This window comes from Chionomys nivalis, chromosome 13 (genome assembly GCF_950005125.1).
Source record: "Chionomys nivalis chromosome 13, mChiNiv1.1, whole genome shotgun sequence".
NCBI lineage: Eukaryota > Metazoa > Chordata > Mammalia > Rodentia > Cricetidae > Chionomys > Chionomys nivalis.
In genome coordinates this window covers 20,250,767-20,270,691 of record NC_080098.1, presented here as the reverse complement: position 1 = coordinate 20,270,691, position 19,925 = coordinate 20,250,767, and the positions used below count along the sequence as shown (strand labels likewise).

At 46.8% G+C, this 19,925-nt stretch overlaps 1 protein-coding gene across 5 annotated transcripts in view; it reads right to left on the bottom strand.

The window, feature by feature from the left end:
* Nucleotides 1-19,925, bottom strand: part of Frmd4a (FERM domain containing 4A) — a 581,866-nt gene that overhangs the window by 104,031 nt on the left and 457,910 nt on the right. For all 5 annotated transcript variants that reach the window (XM_057787201.1, XM_057787203.1, XM_057787202.1 and 2 more), the window contains one exon: nt 10,998-11,082. In XM_057787201.1, coding sequence (XP_057643184.1) covers nt 10,998-11,082 — 85 coding nt within the window. The remainder of the gene's footprint in view (nt 1-10,997; nt 11,083-19,925) is intronic.

Here is a 19,925-nt window from a genome sequence, read left to right as displayed (position 1 = left end):
AAAAAAAAGAAAAGAAAAGAAAAGAAAAGAAAAGAAAGATCTGAATGGCTTCCACCAGGTCATCTGCAAAGGCTGGTTCTGTGACATTCCTGCAGACTTATTCCATCCATAGCTCTGTGCTGGAGCCCCATGGTCTCCAGAGCCATCTGAGGAGGGGGTTCTGCTGGGTCATTTTTTGAGCTAGAATACTGCCTGGAAACCTAGGGTGGTGGAGGACACGTGGGTGATTTTACATCAAGGGGGAATGCTGCCTCTTTTGGCTACTGGGCCATGACATATGTATTTTGAGCCCCTGTTTCCCTTACTACTGAATGATTGGTGTCCTTTTTTTGGCTCCTTGGGAAATGGTATTGAATGACAGAATGTGGTTGTCTGCTGCAGTGTGCAGGCATGCATGTGCGTATTCTCAGAGTGTAGATGGAGATGGAGCATTTCCCATTGTTCTGCTTTATCTGAAGTGATGAGGATTGATGGCATTCATGAGCAGCTTCATGGTGGCTATCAACTATCTAGGGAAGATTTCCAACAGAGGATCGTGGCACGTTCAAAACAAATACCCCCATGCAAGGGGGCTTATGGGTACTTTCCCATAATGCTTAGTTGGTTCTTCCTGACCCGTGGTTCAGAAGGGTTTGCTGGTACTTTTCACGTCATACTGAGAATCTCAACGGAAAGCATTCCTCTGTGGTTGGGATGAGAAAGTCCAACTTTTCCATATAACAAATGAGATGATTGCAATAGCTAATGTTGAGTGTCCTCTTGACGGAGTGCACACCAGCCCTGGAGACAGGCCTCCTCTAGGCATGTCTGTGGGGGATTAGCTTGACTACATTAACTAAGACTGGAAGGTCAGCTCTGTTGGTGGCACCTTTCCATGGCTGGGATCCTGGGCTGGATGCACAGAGAAAGGGAGCCAAGGGGCAGCATCCATCCCTCTGTTTCTTGACTATGGATGTGATATGATCAACTCTATCAAGGTTTGGCCAGTTAGACTTCCCAATGATGGACCAAACCTTTGAACCATAAGCCAGAATAAACCCTAAAGTCATCTTTGTCAGATGGATTATGTTATCACATCAACAGGAGCAGAAGTTAAGACAATCAGGACAGAAACCACAAGGACAACTATAGACAAGGGAGGATGACATGGGCAAACTCCAGTCAGAATCCCTCAGCTGGTCACCCAAGGGATTTCCTAACGACCCTTACCCAGTCACCAACTTTACTGTTACCACACACACGGGAAGATCATGTCTGGCGGTCTTCCTGACGTCACCACTAATCTCACCTGCAAGTGAGTTCTAGTCTTGTCCCTGGCTCCCAACAGCCCAGAAACACCCAACATCATCGTTCTCTTTGTGTTTCAATTACTTCATCGCTGAACATGAAGAACAAGCTTTCTGATTCTCTTGCCGAATTTGGTGATACACAAATGGAGAGGCGATTCAGCACCTGCAAACACACTGGCAATGCTATCTCGGTATTCTTTATTTCTCCTCACTGGTATCTAGAGACAGTCCCAACCACAGGGTTTTGCCTCTGTTCTTTGGTGTATTTTAGTATTGATGGCATTAGTATTTTAGTATTGAGTGAGCTTTCTTGAAGAGCAGTACTGTGTCTATTGTCACAGGCAGATAATGGTTGTCATTTATTACCATTGTAATAGGAATTTAGACCTCTTACTTGGCTTTGTCTCAGTGTCCAGCTTAAATACTATGTACAGACATGTCTTCAGGGGTGTCTTCACTGGACTTAGCCCTCCTAAAAAACAGTGGCTGTCACCTAATTCCTTAAGAGCATGAAGAAAATCAGAAGTGGAGGAAAAGCAAATTTCCCGCTATTTCTCCTCCCGCACTTTTGGAGAAGGATGCCCAGATAGGGTCGCTGAGGCTCGCCTAGCATTTATTACGTAGCTCAGAGCAGCTTTGAACTCATGATTCTTCCGCCTCAGCCGCACATGTCCTGAGACTAGGGGCGCACCACCACACCCAGCTTCAGGACTCACTGTCTGAGTTAGCATGTTCCATCTCCCTTTCTCCTTCCCTCGGGATGAGATTTCCAATACTAGCCTCCCTGGCCCTCAGGCCTCTAGACCGAGCCACAACCCAACTTTTCTGGGCTCTAGCTTGGAGGAGACATATCACAGACTTCTCAGCCTTCAGTCACACAGGCCAGCCCGACACAGAGAAGCGTCCGGTTATGTTTCTCTGCGGAGAACCCTGACTGATACGGCGCATAGCACCAAACTGGGGCACGAGGTCGTGTGTAGGTGACCTCCCTGCCTACCTTCTTGTGGTTGCATGGCTGCCAGGCTCCATTGCACAACTCATAATGACTATAAGGAGTTGTGTCTGGGCACGGTAAGACCTGAAGACTTGGAGAGCTCCTCTCTGCCAGCCCTTTGCCAGGTCTTCAGCAGTCAAGTCAAGTCATGCCAGCCTCATGATCCACACAAGTACATTGCCGTTCCCATGGTACTCTCACTGTGGCTTTGCGGCACTGGGGTTCCTCGTGCTATGTATGCACCATCGACGGCATACATCACAGTCCTACGGAACCGTTCTTGCCAAAGTCTGCTACACACTGCCAGATGATAAGTCTATGCATGTTTCTGAAAGGTTGAGAGAGATAGTCCTCCCTTGTCCCTATTTTAATGCTCTTGGTCATGCGAGCACACGCATTACATCTTCAGCAACCAAAATGAGAGATAAGGAAGGGAATTCCGTGAGTCTGAGGCTAATATTTATGTTGGGTTCTCATCTTGTGGCACTGGATTCTGCCTTTTGTTCCTCCCACCTACAGATAAAATGACATCACAGGTTCATTAACAAAGCTCCTTGAAGCTCATTAATATAGACAATTTATTTCAGTATCAACAAGAGTGATAGCATTTGGACCTACGAGGCCAATGAGGTCCAAGAATAATTAAACTATGCTATGTGAAGCCCTGGATCAAGGCAGATGTCCCAGAAAGAAAGCTAGACGAGACCTTTCAACACACATACAACAGGGGGTTTTCTATTTCCAATCTTCCCCCTCTCTCACCTTTCCCCTCCTTTCTTCTTCGGCTTTTGAAACAAGATCTCCTGTAGTCCACAATGGCCTCAACTTACTACTGAGCTGAGGGTGACCTTGAACTCCTGATCCTCCAGCCTTCAGCTGTCAGTTCTGAGACTACAGGAGTGCACCAGCACACCTGGCTCCAGCTGTCCTTTTCTGTCACCATCAGCTCTGGCCACACACACACAAGCATCAGACTCGGTGGGATCGGAAAGCCACCAACAAAAGGCAATTTTCCGTTCCTCAGTCATGGGTCCAGTCAGTCGCTAATGGAAAGTCATCATAGAATCCCCTCTGAGAAATGGGCTTGCCACTTCCCTCTTGTCCAAGGAAGCATAGTTCACTTCATCTGTAGATGGAGACCTTGGGGCTGGGGGCTCAGTGAGATAGTGTGTGATAAACACTGGGGCTAAGTACAATTTAATTGTGGGATTACAAAGGGTGGAAAGTTATACGCTTTGATTGTGAGATTTACAACGACACAGCAGCCCTTCTGAGCGGTAACACTTAGGTTCTCCCACCCACAGCAAATAAATACCAGCAACTCTTCTGAGTAGTGAAACAGAAGTTCCTTAGGAGCTCATTAAAAGTAAAGTTAAATAAAAACTTTCTAATTTTCTTTGTACCTTTAGGATCTGTAAATTTGTGGGAATCATTCTTTCCAAACACTGAAATTTAAAATAACATTAAATATACTAGATAAATATAGCATTGGATACCTAAATTAAAAATAAAACTTAAAAAGACATCAATTTATAATCTAACTTTTGTAGGGAGGTTAATGAGATGACTCTTTCTTAAAAATCATTTATTTTGCCAGGCAGTGGTGGTGCACGCCTTTAATCCCAGCACTCGGGAGGCAGACACAGGTGGATCTCTGTGAGTTTGAAGCCAGAGTGGTAACAGAGCTAGTTCCAAGACAACCAAGGTTCAAGGCTACACAAGAAAAAATATTATGTATTTGATGTGTATGTGTTTGCCTGAATGTGCACCACATGTGTTCAGGAGCCCATAGAGGTCAGCAAAGGGCACTGGCTCACCTGGAACTGGAGTTATAGGCAGTGGTCAATTGCCAAGTGGGTGCTGGAACCAAAACCAGCTCCTCTGCAAGAGCAGTTAGGGCTCTTAACTGCTAAGCCAGCTCTCCATGACTAGTTTTTAAACTTTTATTCTCTCTCCCTGTCTCTCTCTCTCCTTCCTTCCTTCCTTCCTTCCTTCCTTCCTTCCTTCCTTCCTTCCTTCCTTCCTTCCCTCCCTCCCTCCCTCCCTCCCTCCCTCCCCCCTCCCTCCCTCCTTTTCTCCCTCCATCCCTCTCTCCCTTCCCCTTCTCTCCTCTTTCTGGCTTCAGATTTGCTAGTAGCAGAGGATGGCCCCTCGAGCTTCTTCTGATCCTCCAGTCTCTAACTCCTGAATACTGAAACTGCAGGTGTATAGCACTGTATTGGTTTATGTGACACTGGGAATGTGACCCTCAGATTTTAGTCATACTAAGTCAACACTGTACCCTAGATGCCTGTACTCTTTCCAGATAGAGAATCATTATATAGTCAGAATGATCCTCCTACCTCAGCCTCCCTAGTGCTGAAATTCTAAGCATGTATCACTATACTGGTTGCTGTGCCAACTATTGTGTGTGTGTCTGTGTGTGTCTGTGTGTGTGTAAGTTTTGAGACAGGTTTCATCTGTTTAACAGCCCTAGCTTCCTGGAACTCACTTTGTAGACCAGGCTAGCCTCGAACTCACAGAGATCCACATGCCTCTGCCTTTGAGTGCTGGGATTAAATGCATGTGCCACCATGTCTGGTGGTTCAAACTTATTTTTGACAGTGATTTCAGTTGTCAATGCAGAACTCAGAGGAAGGCAGGATTCACCTCACAGCCTGGATGTGGAAGATCGCAAGAGTCCATGTTTATCAAATCTCTCCTGTCTGTAGTGTGTAACAGGTGGGCTGCCCCCAGCAGGGTGACTGGGTGACCTCTCCAGCTGTCATTCAAAGCGGGAGGAGAGCACAGGGGCAAGGGTTGGCAGGACAAGTCTGCTGGCTTGCAAGTCTTCACTCAGGGGACATAGCATCTCAATGGAACTGCCTTGGAACTGGACATACAATCCTAAAACATGTTTCTTCATCTCCTGCACATAATTTCCCCCCACTGTCCCCCTGTCACCTGAGGCAGCTAAAACGTAAGTGCTGTTGGACCACATGGGCTGTCAGCAAGTTCATACCACAGTTCTTCCTGTCTCACTGCAAGTGTGCACTCACAGCCCTGCTCGCTCGCATACAGCTAACCTTCTGCACGTCGGGGGAGACTGTGACTGTTTTCCCCTGAAATTACAAGGGTGTAGGGAGAAATTTACTGTACTTGTGCCTTCTCACTCCTGGGGAAAGAAGGAAGAAAGGGAGGGAGGGAGGAAGAAAGGGAGGGAGGAAGGAAGAGAGGGAGGGAGGGAGAGAGGGAGAGAGGGAGGGAGGAAGGGAGGGAGGGAGGAAAGAAAACTGTGTCTGAAGCTTGTCTGCTGAAGGAGAGCTGAGAAGCAGCTTTCTCTGGATGGACGGAAGTTGCAACAAAAACAAGTTTGTACTCCAAACGAGGCCACTTTTTCTCCTAAGCCCTAGAAATTGGAATGTCCCAGGTAGAAATGGGAATTTATGTCCCTCACCCAAACGTGGACATTCAGGTCCCCATGGACACATAGTGGCTTGTTGTTGGGCCCTTCCTCAGTGCCACTGAGACACTATTTTGACCCATGTATTCAGAACATCCCATTCGCTTTTCCTGGCTCCCTGTACTCGGGAATGGACAGACCAGGATCCCCTGCAACAGGCAAGGCAGCTGAGGATGACAATGGGAGCTGACCTCTGGCCTCCACCCTTGGCCCCCCACAGACGTACACACATGCACACATGCACAATACACACATACACACACAGCAAGAGAGACCAGGGTGGGGGTTGGTTGAGAGGCTGGGGGTGGAGGTGGGGTTGTATCCTACAAAAAAGGCAGAGGTAGAAAAAGGATGAACCAAGAAGGAGCAGGAAGGAGGTTGAGTATGCACTATAATTATTGTAATCAAAATTATAAGAGATAGTATATTCCTAAGGCACAATCTTTTAATTAAAAATTACGAGTGTAAATGTGGACACTAGGAGTCTTTCAATATCAAATATTTGTTTCTATTTATGTATATGTGTGTATCCCATGCATGTTTATGTGCCCATGGAGGTCAGTAGAAGTCACTGAATCCCCTGGAGCTGGGGTTACAGGCAGTTATGAGCTGCCTGATATGGTTGATGGGAACCAAACGGAGTCCTTTCCATGAACAAAAAGCACTTTTAACTGCTGAGCCATCTTTCCAAACCCTAAAATATGATATTTTAAAAGAAATAGTTCAGAAATGCAAAGGTATTCTTGGAAGCAATGTGTGTGCATGTGTGTGTATGTATGTGTGTGTGTATGTATGTGTGTGTGTGTTAAGGTTAAAAATCAAAAGAAGTGATGAAAGGCAATGCTGACAAAAACTTCCCAGAAAGTAGAATAAGAAGCCAGAAATGGAAAAGGGACACAAACCTGCCTTCGCTTCCAATTTCCAGTACTCCCAAGAAGAGAGGATGGAGATAAAAGAGGAGAAGATAACACAGAAATAATTCAGAAAGAATTTATTTATGAGTCTCCAGAACAGAAGCATCCACCTAGATGTCCTCAGCAGAGCGGATCTACAGAGATCAGCACTCCTGAAATGTTAGCTCAAGAGGACGCAGAGGAAAGCCCCAAAGACCCAGCTGCTGGGAGATGGCACAGGGGTTGCACAAACAACGGACAGAACAGTGGGCATTTCTAGAACAGCACCGGATAAAGAAGCTGTCATTCTGCATGCCTATATCTAATCCAGCTTCTAAGAAGATATGACGGGGGGATAATGACATTTCAGACACACAAGGTTCCAAACATTTTACTCTAGGGTGTCCTTTCTCTAGATTTACTTGGGGATGTTGTCCAGGAAAACAGCACTCCCCACAAGAAAAAAAATCCCCTCCCAATGGTGTAAAACCAACCAACCAAACAAACAAAACAGGACCCAGAAGACAGATGATCCAATACAGGGCGGAGGTGGGGAAAGAGCCAGACAAGAGAGCAGCCTCCTAGGAAGAGAGTGGCAAAGCTGGCCAAGTTCATGGACCAGGGGGACAGAGAGTTCCAAGGGGGGGAGTCTCAGGAAAACCAATAGCAGCAGCAGCCACCAACTCAAACCACAGAGAGCTGACTAATTGCTATCACATTGGAACCCAATACTAGAATATATCTGGGAATCAGTGGAAGCTCTGAGTAAAAAAACAAGGATACATAGAAACTAAACAAAGGAAAACAAGGTAACAAGTCCCTTTAGGTAAAACAACCCATTGTTTAAAAAAAGGAATCAGAGCCATGGGACAATGCCCGGATTAGTCCTGTCATGCCGATGACTATTATGGCTTCCACCCAGAAGTACGATATTACCCTGAGAAAACTAGGGAAGGGAGTGTGTGGGTGCTACAGAGGACACCCCGATTCCATCTATCTTATGGAGAGTTTAATAAACTGAGAGGTGTCAAACCAAGGAAGAACTGGACCATGTATTTAGAATTAAAAAGGCAAGCAGTAGAAAGAAGAACAAAGTGACCCCGAAGGGTAGGGCTTGCATAGCAGAAGAGATGGGTGTGTTTGCATGATAAGCCTCTGAGAACCGTTTAACTTCAGCTGTCTGATTACGGTATGTGTACACGTGTGAGCAGGTGTGGAGGTCGGAGGACAACTCACGGGCTTTCTGCTTCCAATCCGTGTCCTGAGGGTCAAACTCAGGCCACCAGTCTTGGCCACAAACACCTTGACTGAGCCATCTCACTGCCCTCACCCCCATTTCCCTTTTAAGTTGTCTCTTGTTACTAAAATAGTAATAATACACCCCCCTCCACTCTGTGCTGGGTTGGGGATTGAGCCCAGGGTCTCTCAGACATTCCTGACTGAGTTACACTCCGATTAAATCAAGGCCTGATTTTTAAAAAAATGTTTTAAAATATTGTTGTTTTTAAATTTTGTATGCATGAGTGTTTTGCCTCACACACATGGTATGTATGTGTACCATGTGCATACGTGGTGCCCAGGGTGGTCAGAAGAGGGCATGAGATCTTCTGAAACTGAAGTTACAAACAGTTGTGAGTCACTATGTGGGTGCTGGGAATCAAACTCTTAATTGCTAAGCCAGCTCTCTGCTCCTTGTCAAAAACAGATCTTAATATTTTGAAATGTGAATGGAAATAGGTCTGTAAAAAAGCAGGGGTAAGTAGCTCACTTCACCTGGACAGCTTAGCTCTAAAACAAGGTAGGAGTTGAGTTTGGTGGTGCAGGCCTGTAATTCCGGCTATTCAGGGGGCCAAGACAGCAGAATTGAAGTTCAAGGATAGCTTGAACTACACAGTGCATTTAGAGCTAGCCTGGATAAGGGAGTGAGACATTTTGTCACAATGAAAAGTAGAAAGAGCCTGGATACAGCCCAGTGGCAGAGTGCGTGCCTAACATATGTAAAGTCCTGTGCTCAACCTGGAGTCTACAAAATGCAAGCAAGCAAGGGGAAAGAAAACCCTGGAAGAGTCGCCTCCAAGAAATAGCAAGGGGTCTGATATCAAACTGCTGGGTGGATCAATGTTTGGGGCAGCAACAATGTGACAAGTTACTAAGTCACCCTGCCTTCTGTCTCAGTATACACCTGGGGCCATGCAGGTGGCCCAGAAAATTGTAGCCAAGAAAAATGTATCAGAATCCAAGTGGCTTGATCTAGTGTATGGCACAGTGCTAAGTCCTTTCCATGCCTCTCTGGGGAGTATTTCTCAGAAGGTGTGGGTCGGCTCTTGCAATATCTTTGTTTAGTCAAAAAGGAAGATAAAGCTTGGAGATATTTTGTGGAAGACACTCAGATTTTTCTGGTAGGAACCAAGTCTGTTGCAGCAGAACCTAAATATCTACAACCATTTGGACTTCTGTTACTGTTACATGCGGTTGAATGGCTACTGGGGCACACTGCTGCCTGGTCACTTCCGGTTCTTCTGAAGAACAGCTTCCTCCTTGGCAAAGTTTCACCGTCCTCAGAAGTTTACAAGACTCAGAATGAATCCAAACAAACCTGACAGTAAAACCCTGTCAGTGTTTGCAAAAGAAAATATTTAGATGACTGAGCTAAACAGGGTAGAGATAGATTCTGTCTACCCGAGCTTTAGAGGACTCATCCTTGATCCTTTGTGGTCACTTTTGTGACCATGTTCCAGAAAGGATTTTAAGAAGAGAGAGCTTGGCCTCTGAAATGTGTCCCACTTTCTGTTTGGCAAGCAAGCTGATGCTGGGGTCACCTGGACTTTAATGTGGCCAGTACTGGAGGCACAGCCACCTACACCTCCTCTTGGGAAATTTGTAATATTTACTTCTGAGGACTTAATCTCCTTGATTACCGCTGGCTCAGCACGTACGTGGGACCAAATGGAACAAACTCCAGGAAACAGCTGCCTTCCCCTTTACGCACGTGTGCACCAAGCACTAATTTAATTGGTCTGAGCGTCCTTTCAAAAAGCTCAGTGATACCGTTTATTTTAGCTCGAGTCTGCCCCCTTGTGGACAGTGCTCAGATTTTTTTAAAAAATTATTATTTCTCAACTTTTTAAAAATAGCGCTTGCCCATTCACTTAAGAAACCCCTTTGGTTTGTAAGGTATCTGGATAGTATTATTCTTTCCACCTCATAATGAGAAAATTAGGGATTAGAGGGAGGAAGGAATTTGAAAGCACCTGGAATTAAATTAACGCTTTCTTTTTTTCCCCAGCAGTCAACAAAATCAAAGTTTTCTCATCTGCAGGCTCTGGGTTTCAGCCCGGTATATGTCCTAGTTCATCAGCTACCGCCCAATGAGGTCTCTCTGCGAGCTGAACCTGGTTTCCGCTAGGCCCTGCACCCTTATGAATGATGGCATTATCTCTGGCAGTTCAGGTAAAGAGTTCCCCCGAGGGAAAACCACAGCGACTACTCGATATCTGCCCTGCTGCTTTCAACTGTGGTAAGTTACTACTGTGCTCCAAACCAGAGATCTAAACCAGAAAGCCACATGCCACGAGTTCTCCTTGGAATCTTCAGAAAGCATCCAGGGGCCCCTTAACCAGGGGACTCACATTTGAAGTTCTCTGGATACACTGTACAAAGAGTGTGCCCTTCATGAACATAGCATGGCCACGGCTGAACTCTGTGACTGGTATGAGGTTCCCCTGAACCCAAAGAGTGACTCTGCTGTTCAGTAGATATGTCAGTCTCCCCTTGACTCCTCTTCCCCACAGAAGAGAGATGGGGGGCGGGGGATCCAGGCAAGTCCCACTAAACTCCAAGCCTGTGCTTCATGTGAGCTGCAGAGGATAACTGTATGATGGTTAGCGTTGACAACTTGACCCACCCAGAGTCACCTGGGAAGGGTCTCAGTGAGGGACAGACTGTCTAGGTCAGGTTGGTCTCTGGATGATTGTCTTAGTTAAGCTGACTGACATGGGAAGGCTCACTCGCTGCTGGTGGTGTCATTCCCTAGGCAGGGAGGACTGAACTGTATCAGAGTGCAGATACGGAGCCAAGCACAAGCAAGCAAGCACACATTCCCTCCTCTCTGCTCTAGACTGTGGCTATGATGTGACTAGTTGCTTGCTTTTCTGCTGCTTTGACCTGTCTCCCAGGAGGAACAGTTCTGTAAAGCCAAACAGTGGCAGGATGGAGGAAGTCACGCTGTTTAGCTGGTGGTTTTCCTTACGTGCGATTTCTTAGTTATTATAGCAATGAATTTACAAATGACTTTCCCCAATCAACAGAACTGCCTTATGGGCAACATTTTGATATTTTTGATTCCATCAGGAAACTGGACAGGAAGAGCACATTCCTACCTTGTAGATGCAGGACTTGGCGTTTAGGAAGAAGAGCTCGATGGTGGCGTTGTCCTTCAGGTAGGAGATGCTTTCTATATAGAATCTGCAAGAGAAACACCATGTGTGAGGCGCAGGGGAGAGGAGAAGAACCACTGCTTTGAGCTGCGTAGTTTCAGAGGATTGCAGTTCCCATGCTGAATGAAGAAGAGACAAAGGGGCTGCCAGTCTTTCCGCTGCTACCTTCTTTGAGGGTGTGCCATTTTTATACCCATGTGTACAGGCATTTTTCTGAACATACATTCAAGGCCAACAAGCATATGAGAGTACATTCTAGCTATCACTAGGCACTTGGAAAACGCAAATCAAAAGCCAAATGGGATAGAACATACACAATTCTAAGATTCTATGATTCCTGTTTTGCTATATAGTGAAGTCATCTTCATTATATTACAGATATAGAATTGGGATTGGAGAGAGAGCTCACAAGTGAAGAGTGTTTACTCTTCTTGCTAGACGTCCTGGGTTCAGTTCCCAGCACCCATATCAGATGGCTCACAGCTGCCTCTTACTCCATTTCCAGAAAGCCCAGTGCCCTCTGGTCTCTGTGGGCACCTGGATATATGCGGTGCACACAAATTCATGGAGATGCACATGCATACACATAATCAATCTGAGAACATAGTCTTATAACACATATAGGAGCTACTGCAGTGTAACGACAGTTCTACCTCAAAGAACAAAGCAATTCTAACGATTAAGTTATTATAATAATAAGATACAGAGCATATTGAATTCATAAATTACAATGCCCTTTTTATCATTGACTGTAGCCTATGTATTACTACATATATTCACAGTGTACATACATGTACACATGTGTCTACATGCATATGGAGGTCAAAGGAGAAAAGAGTGTAGTTTCTTAGGAACTGTCTACATTTAAAAACAAGGTCTCTCACTGGCCTGGAGCTCACCACATAGGCTATGGTGGCCAGACAGTGAGCCCCAAGAATCTCCTTCTGCCCCTCCAGCCCCAGTGATGGGCTTACGAGCATGTGCACCTGTGCCTTGCTTCACGTGGGTTCTGGGGATCAAACTCAGATCCTCGTGTTTTGGGTGGCAGCACTTCGTTGACTGTACTGTGTCACCAACTCTGAGCATTGATTTAAAACTCAAAGCAAAAATCTTTAAAATACACACCCAAGAGAAAAAAGTGTGTGTGTGTGTGTGTGTGTGTGTGTGAGCCTAACAAGTACTAACAAACAAGTACTATAGATTTTGGGTTTTCATGGTTTCGGTTTTTCTAATAATGGCACATGGAACACCTACAGAAAGTTTTCATGGAAATAAACCCCAAATCATCGTGGCAAAAAAGAATGATCCATAGGCATATGAAAATGAGGATGGGTCAATAGACAGCCTTAGAGCTGGGCCAGACCAGATCTCTCCAGCTATAAAAGGAAAACCTATGCAGAAGGACTTCAGGTCCTTCCATCCCATTCTTCTCTCCAAGCTTTCTGGAACCAAGTCTCCACAGACACCTGGAGCATGGGTACTGCAGACGTGTGTACCGCAGACGTGAGTACCGCAGATGTGGGTCCGCAGACGTGGGCACGGCAGACGTGGGTACGGCAGACGTGGGTACCACAGACATGGGTACCGCATACATGGGTACCGATGACCTGGGTACTGCAGACGTGGGTACCACAGACCTGGGTACCGCAGACCTGGGTACCGCAGACGTGAGTACCGCAGACCTGGGTACTGAAGACGTGGGTACTGCAGACATGGGTACCGCAGACGTGAGTACCACAGACGTGGGTCCGCAGACATGGGTACACATACATGGGTACTGATGACCTGGGTACCACAGACATGGGTACTGCATACATGGGTACCGAAGACCTGGGTACCACAGACATGGGTACTGCAGACGTGGGTACCACAGACTTTGGTACCGCAGACCTGGGTACCGCAGACGTAGGTACCTCAGACATGGGTACGGCAGACGTGGGTACTGCAGACGTGGGTACGGCAGATGTGGGTACTGCAGACATGGGTACCGCAGACGTGGGTACTGCAGACGTAGGTACCTCAGACATGGGTACGGCAGACGTGGGTACCGCAGATGAGGGTACCGCAGACTTGGGTACGGCAGACGTGGGTACCGCAGACGTGGGTACCTCAGACATGGGTACCGCAGATGTGGGTACCGCAGACGTGGGTACGGCAAACGTGGGTACCGCAGACGTGGGTACCGCAGACCTGGGTACCGCAGATGTGGGTACCGCAGACGTGGGTACGGCAGACGGATTCTCAGACTCCTCTGACCATCTACTTTCTTTTCCCTTACCCAGTTTCCAATTTTTGATTCTGCTACTTTCTTCATGTTACTTTTTAATCCTCACCACTCTTGAGCTAGACTTTTAACAGAGACGTTGTTCTGCTCAAGGGAGCAGCAGGCGGTGGTCACGTGGCTCTTCCAAGCACTTCCTATGGTGCTTCCCTGAGGGTCATGAAGTGTGACCTCATTTCAGCACATCCCATGGCTGGGGATCTTAAGGCTGTGACATTCAGCCAAATGAGAACTGAATTCCTATCAGACGAAGCGAAGGGATTTCTCTCAAGATGAAGCCTACTGACAGTATTTAAGTTTACATTAAACATGCCTTTACACATCAACTCAGAGTTTATTAAATTCTTTAATCAGATGATGTGCCTATTCAGTCTAAGGACCAGTGCATTGAGGGTAGAGGAATTTTGGATGACAAATGACTGAAATGCAGGGTGTTGGAGTAAAACCCAGACTAGACTAGGAAGGCACGGGCTGTGTGGATCTTAGGAAATAAGCAGACAGGAGGATGCAGAGGGTGAAGTGGACAAAAGAAGAAGTAAGTGCTATGGCCATTCAGCACCATGACTCACTCTGATAGGGACTCTGGGGAGGAAGTCAAGGACCAGGGATTTAATCTCAGCTCTGTGTGACTTAGGACATGTCACATAACTGTACTGAGATTCTCTTTCTTCAATTATAAAGATGGGGGTGGGACTGAGAGGAGGGGAAGGAACAGAAGGAGGAGAAAGAGGAGGAGCAGAGTAGGACTCAATGGTTCTCCATGTAAGAAGTCTTTTTATGTTTAGATACTGGGATTAAATTTTAAAACATGCACCACCCCCTACCACTGCCTCCTCCACTGCAGCAACAGCAGCAGCAGCAGCAACAGAAGCAGCAGCAGCAGCAGCAACAGCAGCAGCAGCAACAGCAGCAGCAGCAGCAGCAGCAGCAATCCCAAACTGGATTTAGTATACACACCTGTAACCCCAGCTATGGGAGGTCCAAGCAGAAGGAATGGGAGTTCACAGCCATCCTTAGCTACATAGCAAGAGTTTGAGGCTATGCAAAACATTGTCTCAAGAAACAAAACAGCAAAAATCCCTCCTCACGAGCGATGAACCCAGGCTAGGCAGGCCAGGCTCATAGCCTTCTTGCCCAGACACTAAGTGAATGATGTCATCAAATGCATGAAGAGCCTGCTGTGGTGACTGCGGTGCAGATTCAGGGACATGTGCTAGTGACCCTGGTGTCACGTGTCACGCAGAGATGTGCAGGTTGCCTCTGTCAATAGACAACGACAGTTTGCCACAAGTCAGAGCTGCGAAATTCCAAAGGATTAAAAACTGGTCCTCACTTGCAAAGCATATGAGAGGGGGGTGGTGGATCTCTAGCTGCCCTGTCCCCATAGCACCTGCCTGCAGCTTTGGGAGCAGGTGTTTTAGATAGTGGGGCCCTGAGGTTGTAGGTTGTGCAATGGTCTTAGGAGAATGTGTAGTACTTCAGGAATAGAAACCTGAAACACAGTGGCAGATTTTACATCTTGAAATTATGTTAAATGATTTAATTTTAAAGTCTGAATATTCATGCTTTGTGTGTGTGTGTGCGCGTGCTTAGGGGCATGCATGTGGAACTCAAAGTACTTCCACAGTTGATTTTCTCCTACTGTGTAGGTCCTGAGATTGAACTCAGGTCTCCATGCTTGGCAGCAGATGGCCCACTGAGCCATCTCTTCGAGCTTATTACTTTTTAATTAAAAATTATATGTGAGCCAGGTGGTGGTGGTGCATGCTTTTAATCCCAGCACTTGGGACGCAGAGACAGGTGGATCTCAGTGAGTTTGAGGCCAGCCTGGTCTAAAGAGTGAGTTCCAGGACAGTCAGAACTGTTAGACCAAGAAACCCTGTCTCGAAACCCTCCCTTCCCTCCAAAAACCATTCTGTCTGATGTGTGTGTGTGTTTGTGCATGCACACCTGACATGGTGCACACTTGGAAGTCGGAGGACACCCATGGGAGGTGGTCACCAAAGTCTCATCATTTCCAAAGACTCCTTGGCAAAGGCAGTGAGAATAACAGTGAGTGGGAAGAAGGGAAGAGGGAAACTGGGGGGTAAGGAGGAGAATAAACATGCTAAAGATACGGAGATGCTTGGAGAAGTAAGCTATCTCAGACTCTACACATTTAGACTCCAAATTATTCCATAGTGGAAAGGTCACTGTTAGCCTTAGGAGGGTTAGTGGAAAGGTCACTGTTTGGAGGGTTCTGTTGTTTTTCGGATCCTTAGGGTCCAAACTAGACAGTGACTAACTGTGTCCTGTTTTAACATGACACATGATGACAGTGGGGTAATGACTGGATTTGCAAATATAAGACTCCACTCCTGAAAGTTTATGTTAGCTGAGAAACCCCTTGGCAAGGTGTACATGTGGCCTTTTGGGTCAGCCTGCTTCTGTGACTCTGTTCGAGCCATTCCACAGAGAGTCCCCCCGCCCCCTCAAGACACCTGTTCCTTCATCACTCAGCTTCAGAGTACCCTACAGAGACCATTTCCATAGCTCCTGCTTACACCCCCCCCAGCCGCTCTTCTGGGGTGCTCTTTATGCTCCTCACCCTCAGCCCCCCCGTTTTCTCCAGAAGAATATTGTACGAGACTCCAACACCCTACTTCTGCCTCCCGTGCTGTAGTAAATGAGGCGGCAACATTGCTGAATCTGGCACCTACATCGTTTTTATAGATCCTACTATCTGGCAGGAGAGTCCGAGGAGGCTGCAGAAATAACAAGCATATTCTGGGATGGAAGGGGGAAAAATCCTCCTTTTGACAGAAATTGGAAAGCAGTCTCCTGTTGACCTTTATCACCAAGACAACAGCCCGGAAGATCCTGGAAGCTCTGGGCCTGTCATGCTTTTGTTCATAACCTTGGACATTTAATTCATCCTGAACTTTCTATCTGTGCTAAAGTGACATGCTTGGATAAAAACAGACCTGAGACATCTCCATCCACACCCTGGGCAGGCAGCAGGCCGAGGAGATTCCTGGGGAAATGGGAACAGTTGATGGTTTGCTTGAAAAGTTGAGATTATTTTCTTTTTCTTCTAAAAAAAAAATTGGTTTGGTTCCTTGCTTTTATGAGCATCTGGTTTGTGGTCCTCTGTGGCAGTAGGTGGCGCTGTTGCTTCTTTTTAACTGCCCTTATAAGGAAGGGACCACTTCCCCAAACAGTTTACAAAGAACATTCTGGGTTCCTAGGGGATCCCAGGGAAATGAAAGATGGATCCTCCATTGCAAGGGTCTGTGAGTCAAACCCGAAATCTGTTCTGTTCTAACCGCATCTTTACAATGCATAAGTGTCTGGCTCCAAAGACAGCCAATTCATAGTTAGTCAGAGCTAGTGATTCATGGCAATCGTGACTGACAGGCCCAAAGCCACGCCTCCACCACCTCTGTTGACTCTCACAGACAGGCTGCCACCATCTCTCCTCTCACGTCCCCTGCTCTTCTGCCCAGAGATATATTCAAGATGACATGAGAAAGTCCATTGGTTTGAAAATCCATCAGAATCAGAATCATTCAAATTAGTCAATCCCAAGCCTGCTTACCCAGCTCATCAGTTGCATTCCCTAGAAACCATAATAGAGGATATTGCGTATATTTTCCCTCCCCACTTTGCCCCCTTACCCTCCTAGGTGTCCCTGCCTACATAGCTCCAAGTGGCATCACACCTTCTCTTGGGGGCTGTCACACATTATTTTTCAGTGCTTGATCTGTTGGCTTTATCATACTTGGATAACAAAATGAACAGCTGTGTGTAAATGCATATGTGTGCCACATGTGTGGAGCCAGAGGGAAACTTGATGCAGTTGTTTCTCTCCTTCTGTCACGTGGGCTGCAGGGCTAGAACTCACATCTTCAGGTCCAAAGGAAACCCCATTTCCCCAAATTCTGGTGGTCAGACAAAAGCCAGCATTCCTCAGGGGCTTGAGAAGCTGGTTCCCTCTACCAAAGGAGCAACTCCCTTATCACTGGCTCTAGAAGGGACAAGTGGCCATCAGTGGTACCCATTAGCATTCCAAAGCACATGCTGGCCTCCAGGCTCTCTCAGTATCACAAGTACCTGTTACACAGTTCAGAGTCCTTGCTGGCATCCTGACTCTTCTCAGCTCCCCACCCTCCCCCAACAAAAACCTACCAAAAAACCCAAAATACACAACAAAACAAAAATACTTCAACTCATTGCCTTCCTTCCCATGGCTACTCATCTCTCCTTATATTCCTCTTATTTCAGCCTCCCTCCCTCTCTCTCTCTCTCTCTCTCTCTCTCTCTCTCTCTCTCTCTCTCTCTCTCCCTCTCTCTCTCCCTCTCTCTCTCCCTTCTTTTTCTCTTTATTGTTTACTCTTCCCCATCCCTCATGGTCAAGTCCAGTCTGCTGGCCATGTTCAACATACCACTCACTTTTGCTCTCTGCTCTGGACTCTCCCAGATGCCTCTGGCTCTTTTCTCCCTAACACCTCCTCCTCAACCAACCACACCTTGGAGTGGCTGTCTCATCAGTTTATACAGCAGCCTCACCCCCAAGCCATCTCTTCAGCCCACTAAGTGTATATCTTCAAATAAGTTACCTGCCACATTTAACTGAAATAAATCTCAGTGCTTCTTTCTCAGCTGGAAGCAACAGTTCTCCAGGCTGAGGTCAAAGCCAGCCAAGATGTCTGTAAGAGCCATGCCACACTCACAGTTGCTCAAAGGAGCCCCTGCTCGGAGTATTTTATCTCAGTCTAGGTAGGGGTCTGGGCCCCATGTTCATCGGTTGGAAGACTGTGCATCAGGACCTGCAGCCTTGGGGAGTCACACCCCTTCTTTATAGCTCATGCAAGCTTCTGAGGGCAACACATGGGCTGTTTGGTCAGACGACATGAGTCGGGTCTCTGCCAGGTCCCTGCTCCTCTGCCTCTCTCGCAGCCACCTCTTGGCACTTGGGACTCACTGAAGATTTACAGCAAGTGTTAATTAAACGGGCCAGTGGTTTCATTCCGTAATGAACACAAACGTCACATTTGGACACTGACTTTTATGGGAAAACGGGGGCGATAATAACGAGAATATGCGGTGGATTTCCACAGCCAAGCACCTCCGATGCTTACAATTTCAGAGGCTTTAAGTCTTAACTGGGAACCCAGCTGAATTAAGGCAAGGTCTGGGTAGCTGGGCGCCTCATTTAAGATCCATGCCACCATTGTTCTCTTGAGGGACAAGGAAGCAGCAACCATTGTTTCAATCAGGTAAAGAGACATCCTGAGGGCCAAAGGATCATTGTCTAGATAATAGTTTCCTGTGGGCCCTTGGTTTTTTTTTTCTATTATTCATTTATTTCAGCTTGTTGTTTATAGAACTGGAGGTTTCAAGAGAAGAATCTAATCTATTTATTCTCTTACAAACACAGTGGATCTAATCTATTTATTTTCTTACAAACACAGTGGCTAAGTGGGGTTATTTAGCTGAATATACCATTCAAGGAACAGTGCTGCAGGAATTATTCCAAGCACAAACCTGGGCCAGCAAAATGCATAGACTTCCTTGGGCATATAACTATATTTTCCTCCAATTTTTTTTTCTTGACCCACTTATTAGGTTCAGTCTCAAGCTGCTTGAACTTGGCTTACAACAGTCAACAATGGCTGGTCACATAGTGATTAGCATGTAGTCAGGGGAGCAGGCAGAAGTGAAGCCAAACAGGTAGGCAGAGGCGGGCAGACCATGAGAAACACACTACTGAAAATGGGGGACCATTAGCATTGAGCACGCTAGAGAGGCGCTCATGGCAACACACAGGGGAGAAAAGAGAAGGGCGAAGATCAAAGGCAGAGCTTAGAGAGACTGAAGGTCTGGGAGGAGCTTGTGGAGGCCTGAATTCAGCCAGTGGAGTGTGCTTGGTAGGTAAGGAGTAAATCTGAGATGCAGAAAACGTACAAGTAGCAAAGAGAAAGAAAGGCACAGGTGGGAAAGGGGAGGTGTTGTTGGTTGACTCTTAGGGATCCGGCTTGAGAGTTGGGGAGGTACCTGAGTGTTGGTCATTTACAGGGATAACGAGTTGCCATTAAATGACATGTGTGTTAGGGGCAGAAACATGACGTCAGTGGGTTCAGGCTGCATTTGGGTGCATATCTGTAGTCGCAGAAAGGACGTGGGAATAGAGTTCAGGCCTGGTGACAGAGATCGGAGCTGTCAGTGAAGGGAGGGGATCGGCAGCCATGAGTGAGCATGAACCCACATGCTGGCAGAGCAGAGGGGGAGAAGACAAGCGAGGCAAACACCAGCATGAAATTATGACAGTAGAGCCAGGCACAGAGGGACAGATCGGGGTCAGAGCCTCAGAGCACCGCGGACCTGAACACTCAGCAAGGGAATCGTCACTGGCAGCCAGTGCCACAGAGTGCCACTCCAGAGGGACACCAAAGAGTGAGCATCTCGAATATGTAGGTAGAGTCCTCCAGGGACCTCGGGGTGTACTGGAAGCAGGGATGGATGGCTACAAACGGGAAGGGGAGAAAGCAGAGACCCATCTTGCTGAGCAGTCATATGAGCCAAGTAGAGAGTGAGCAAAGGTGGGTGCA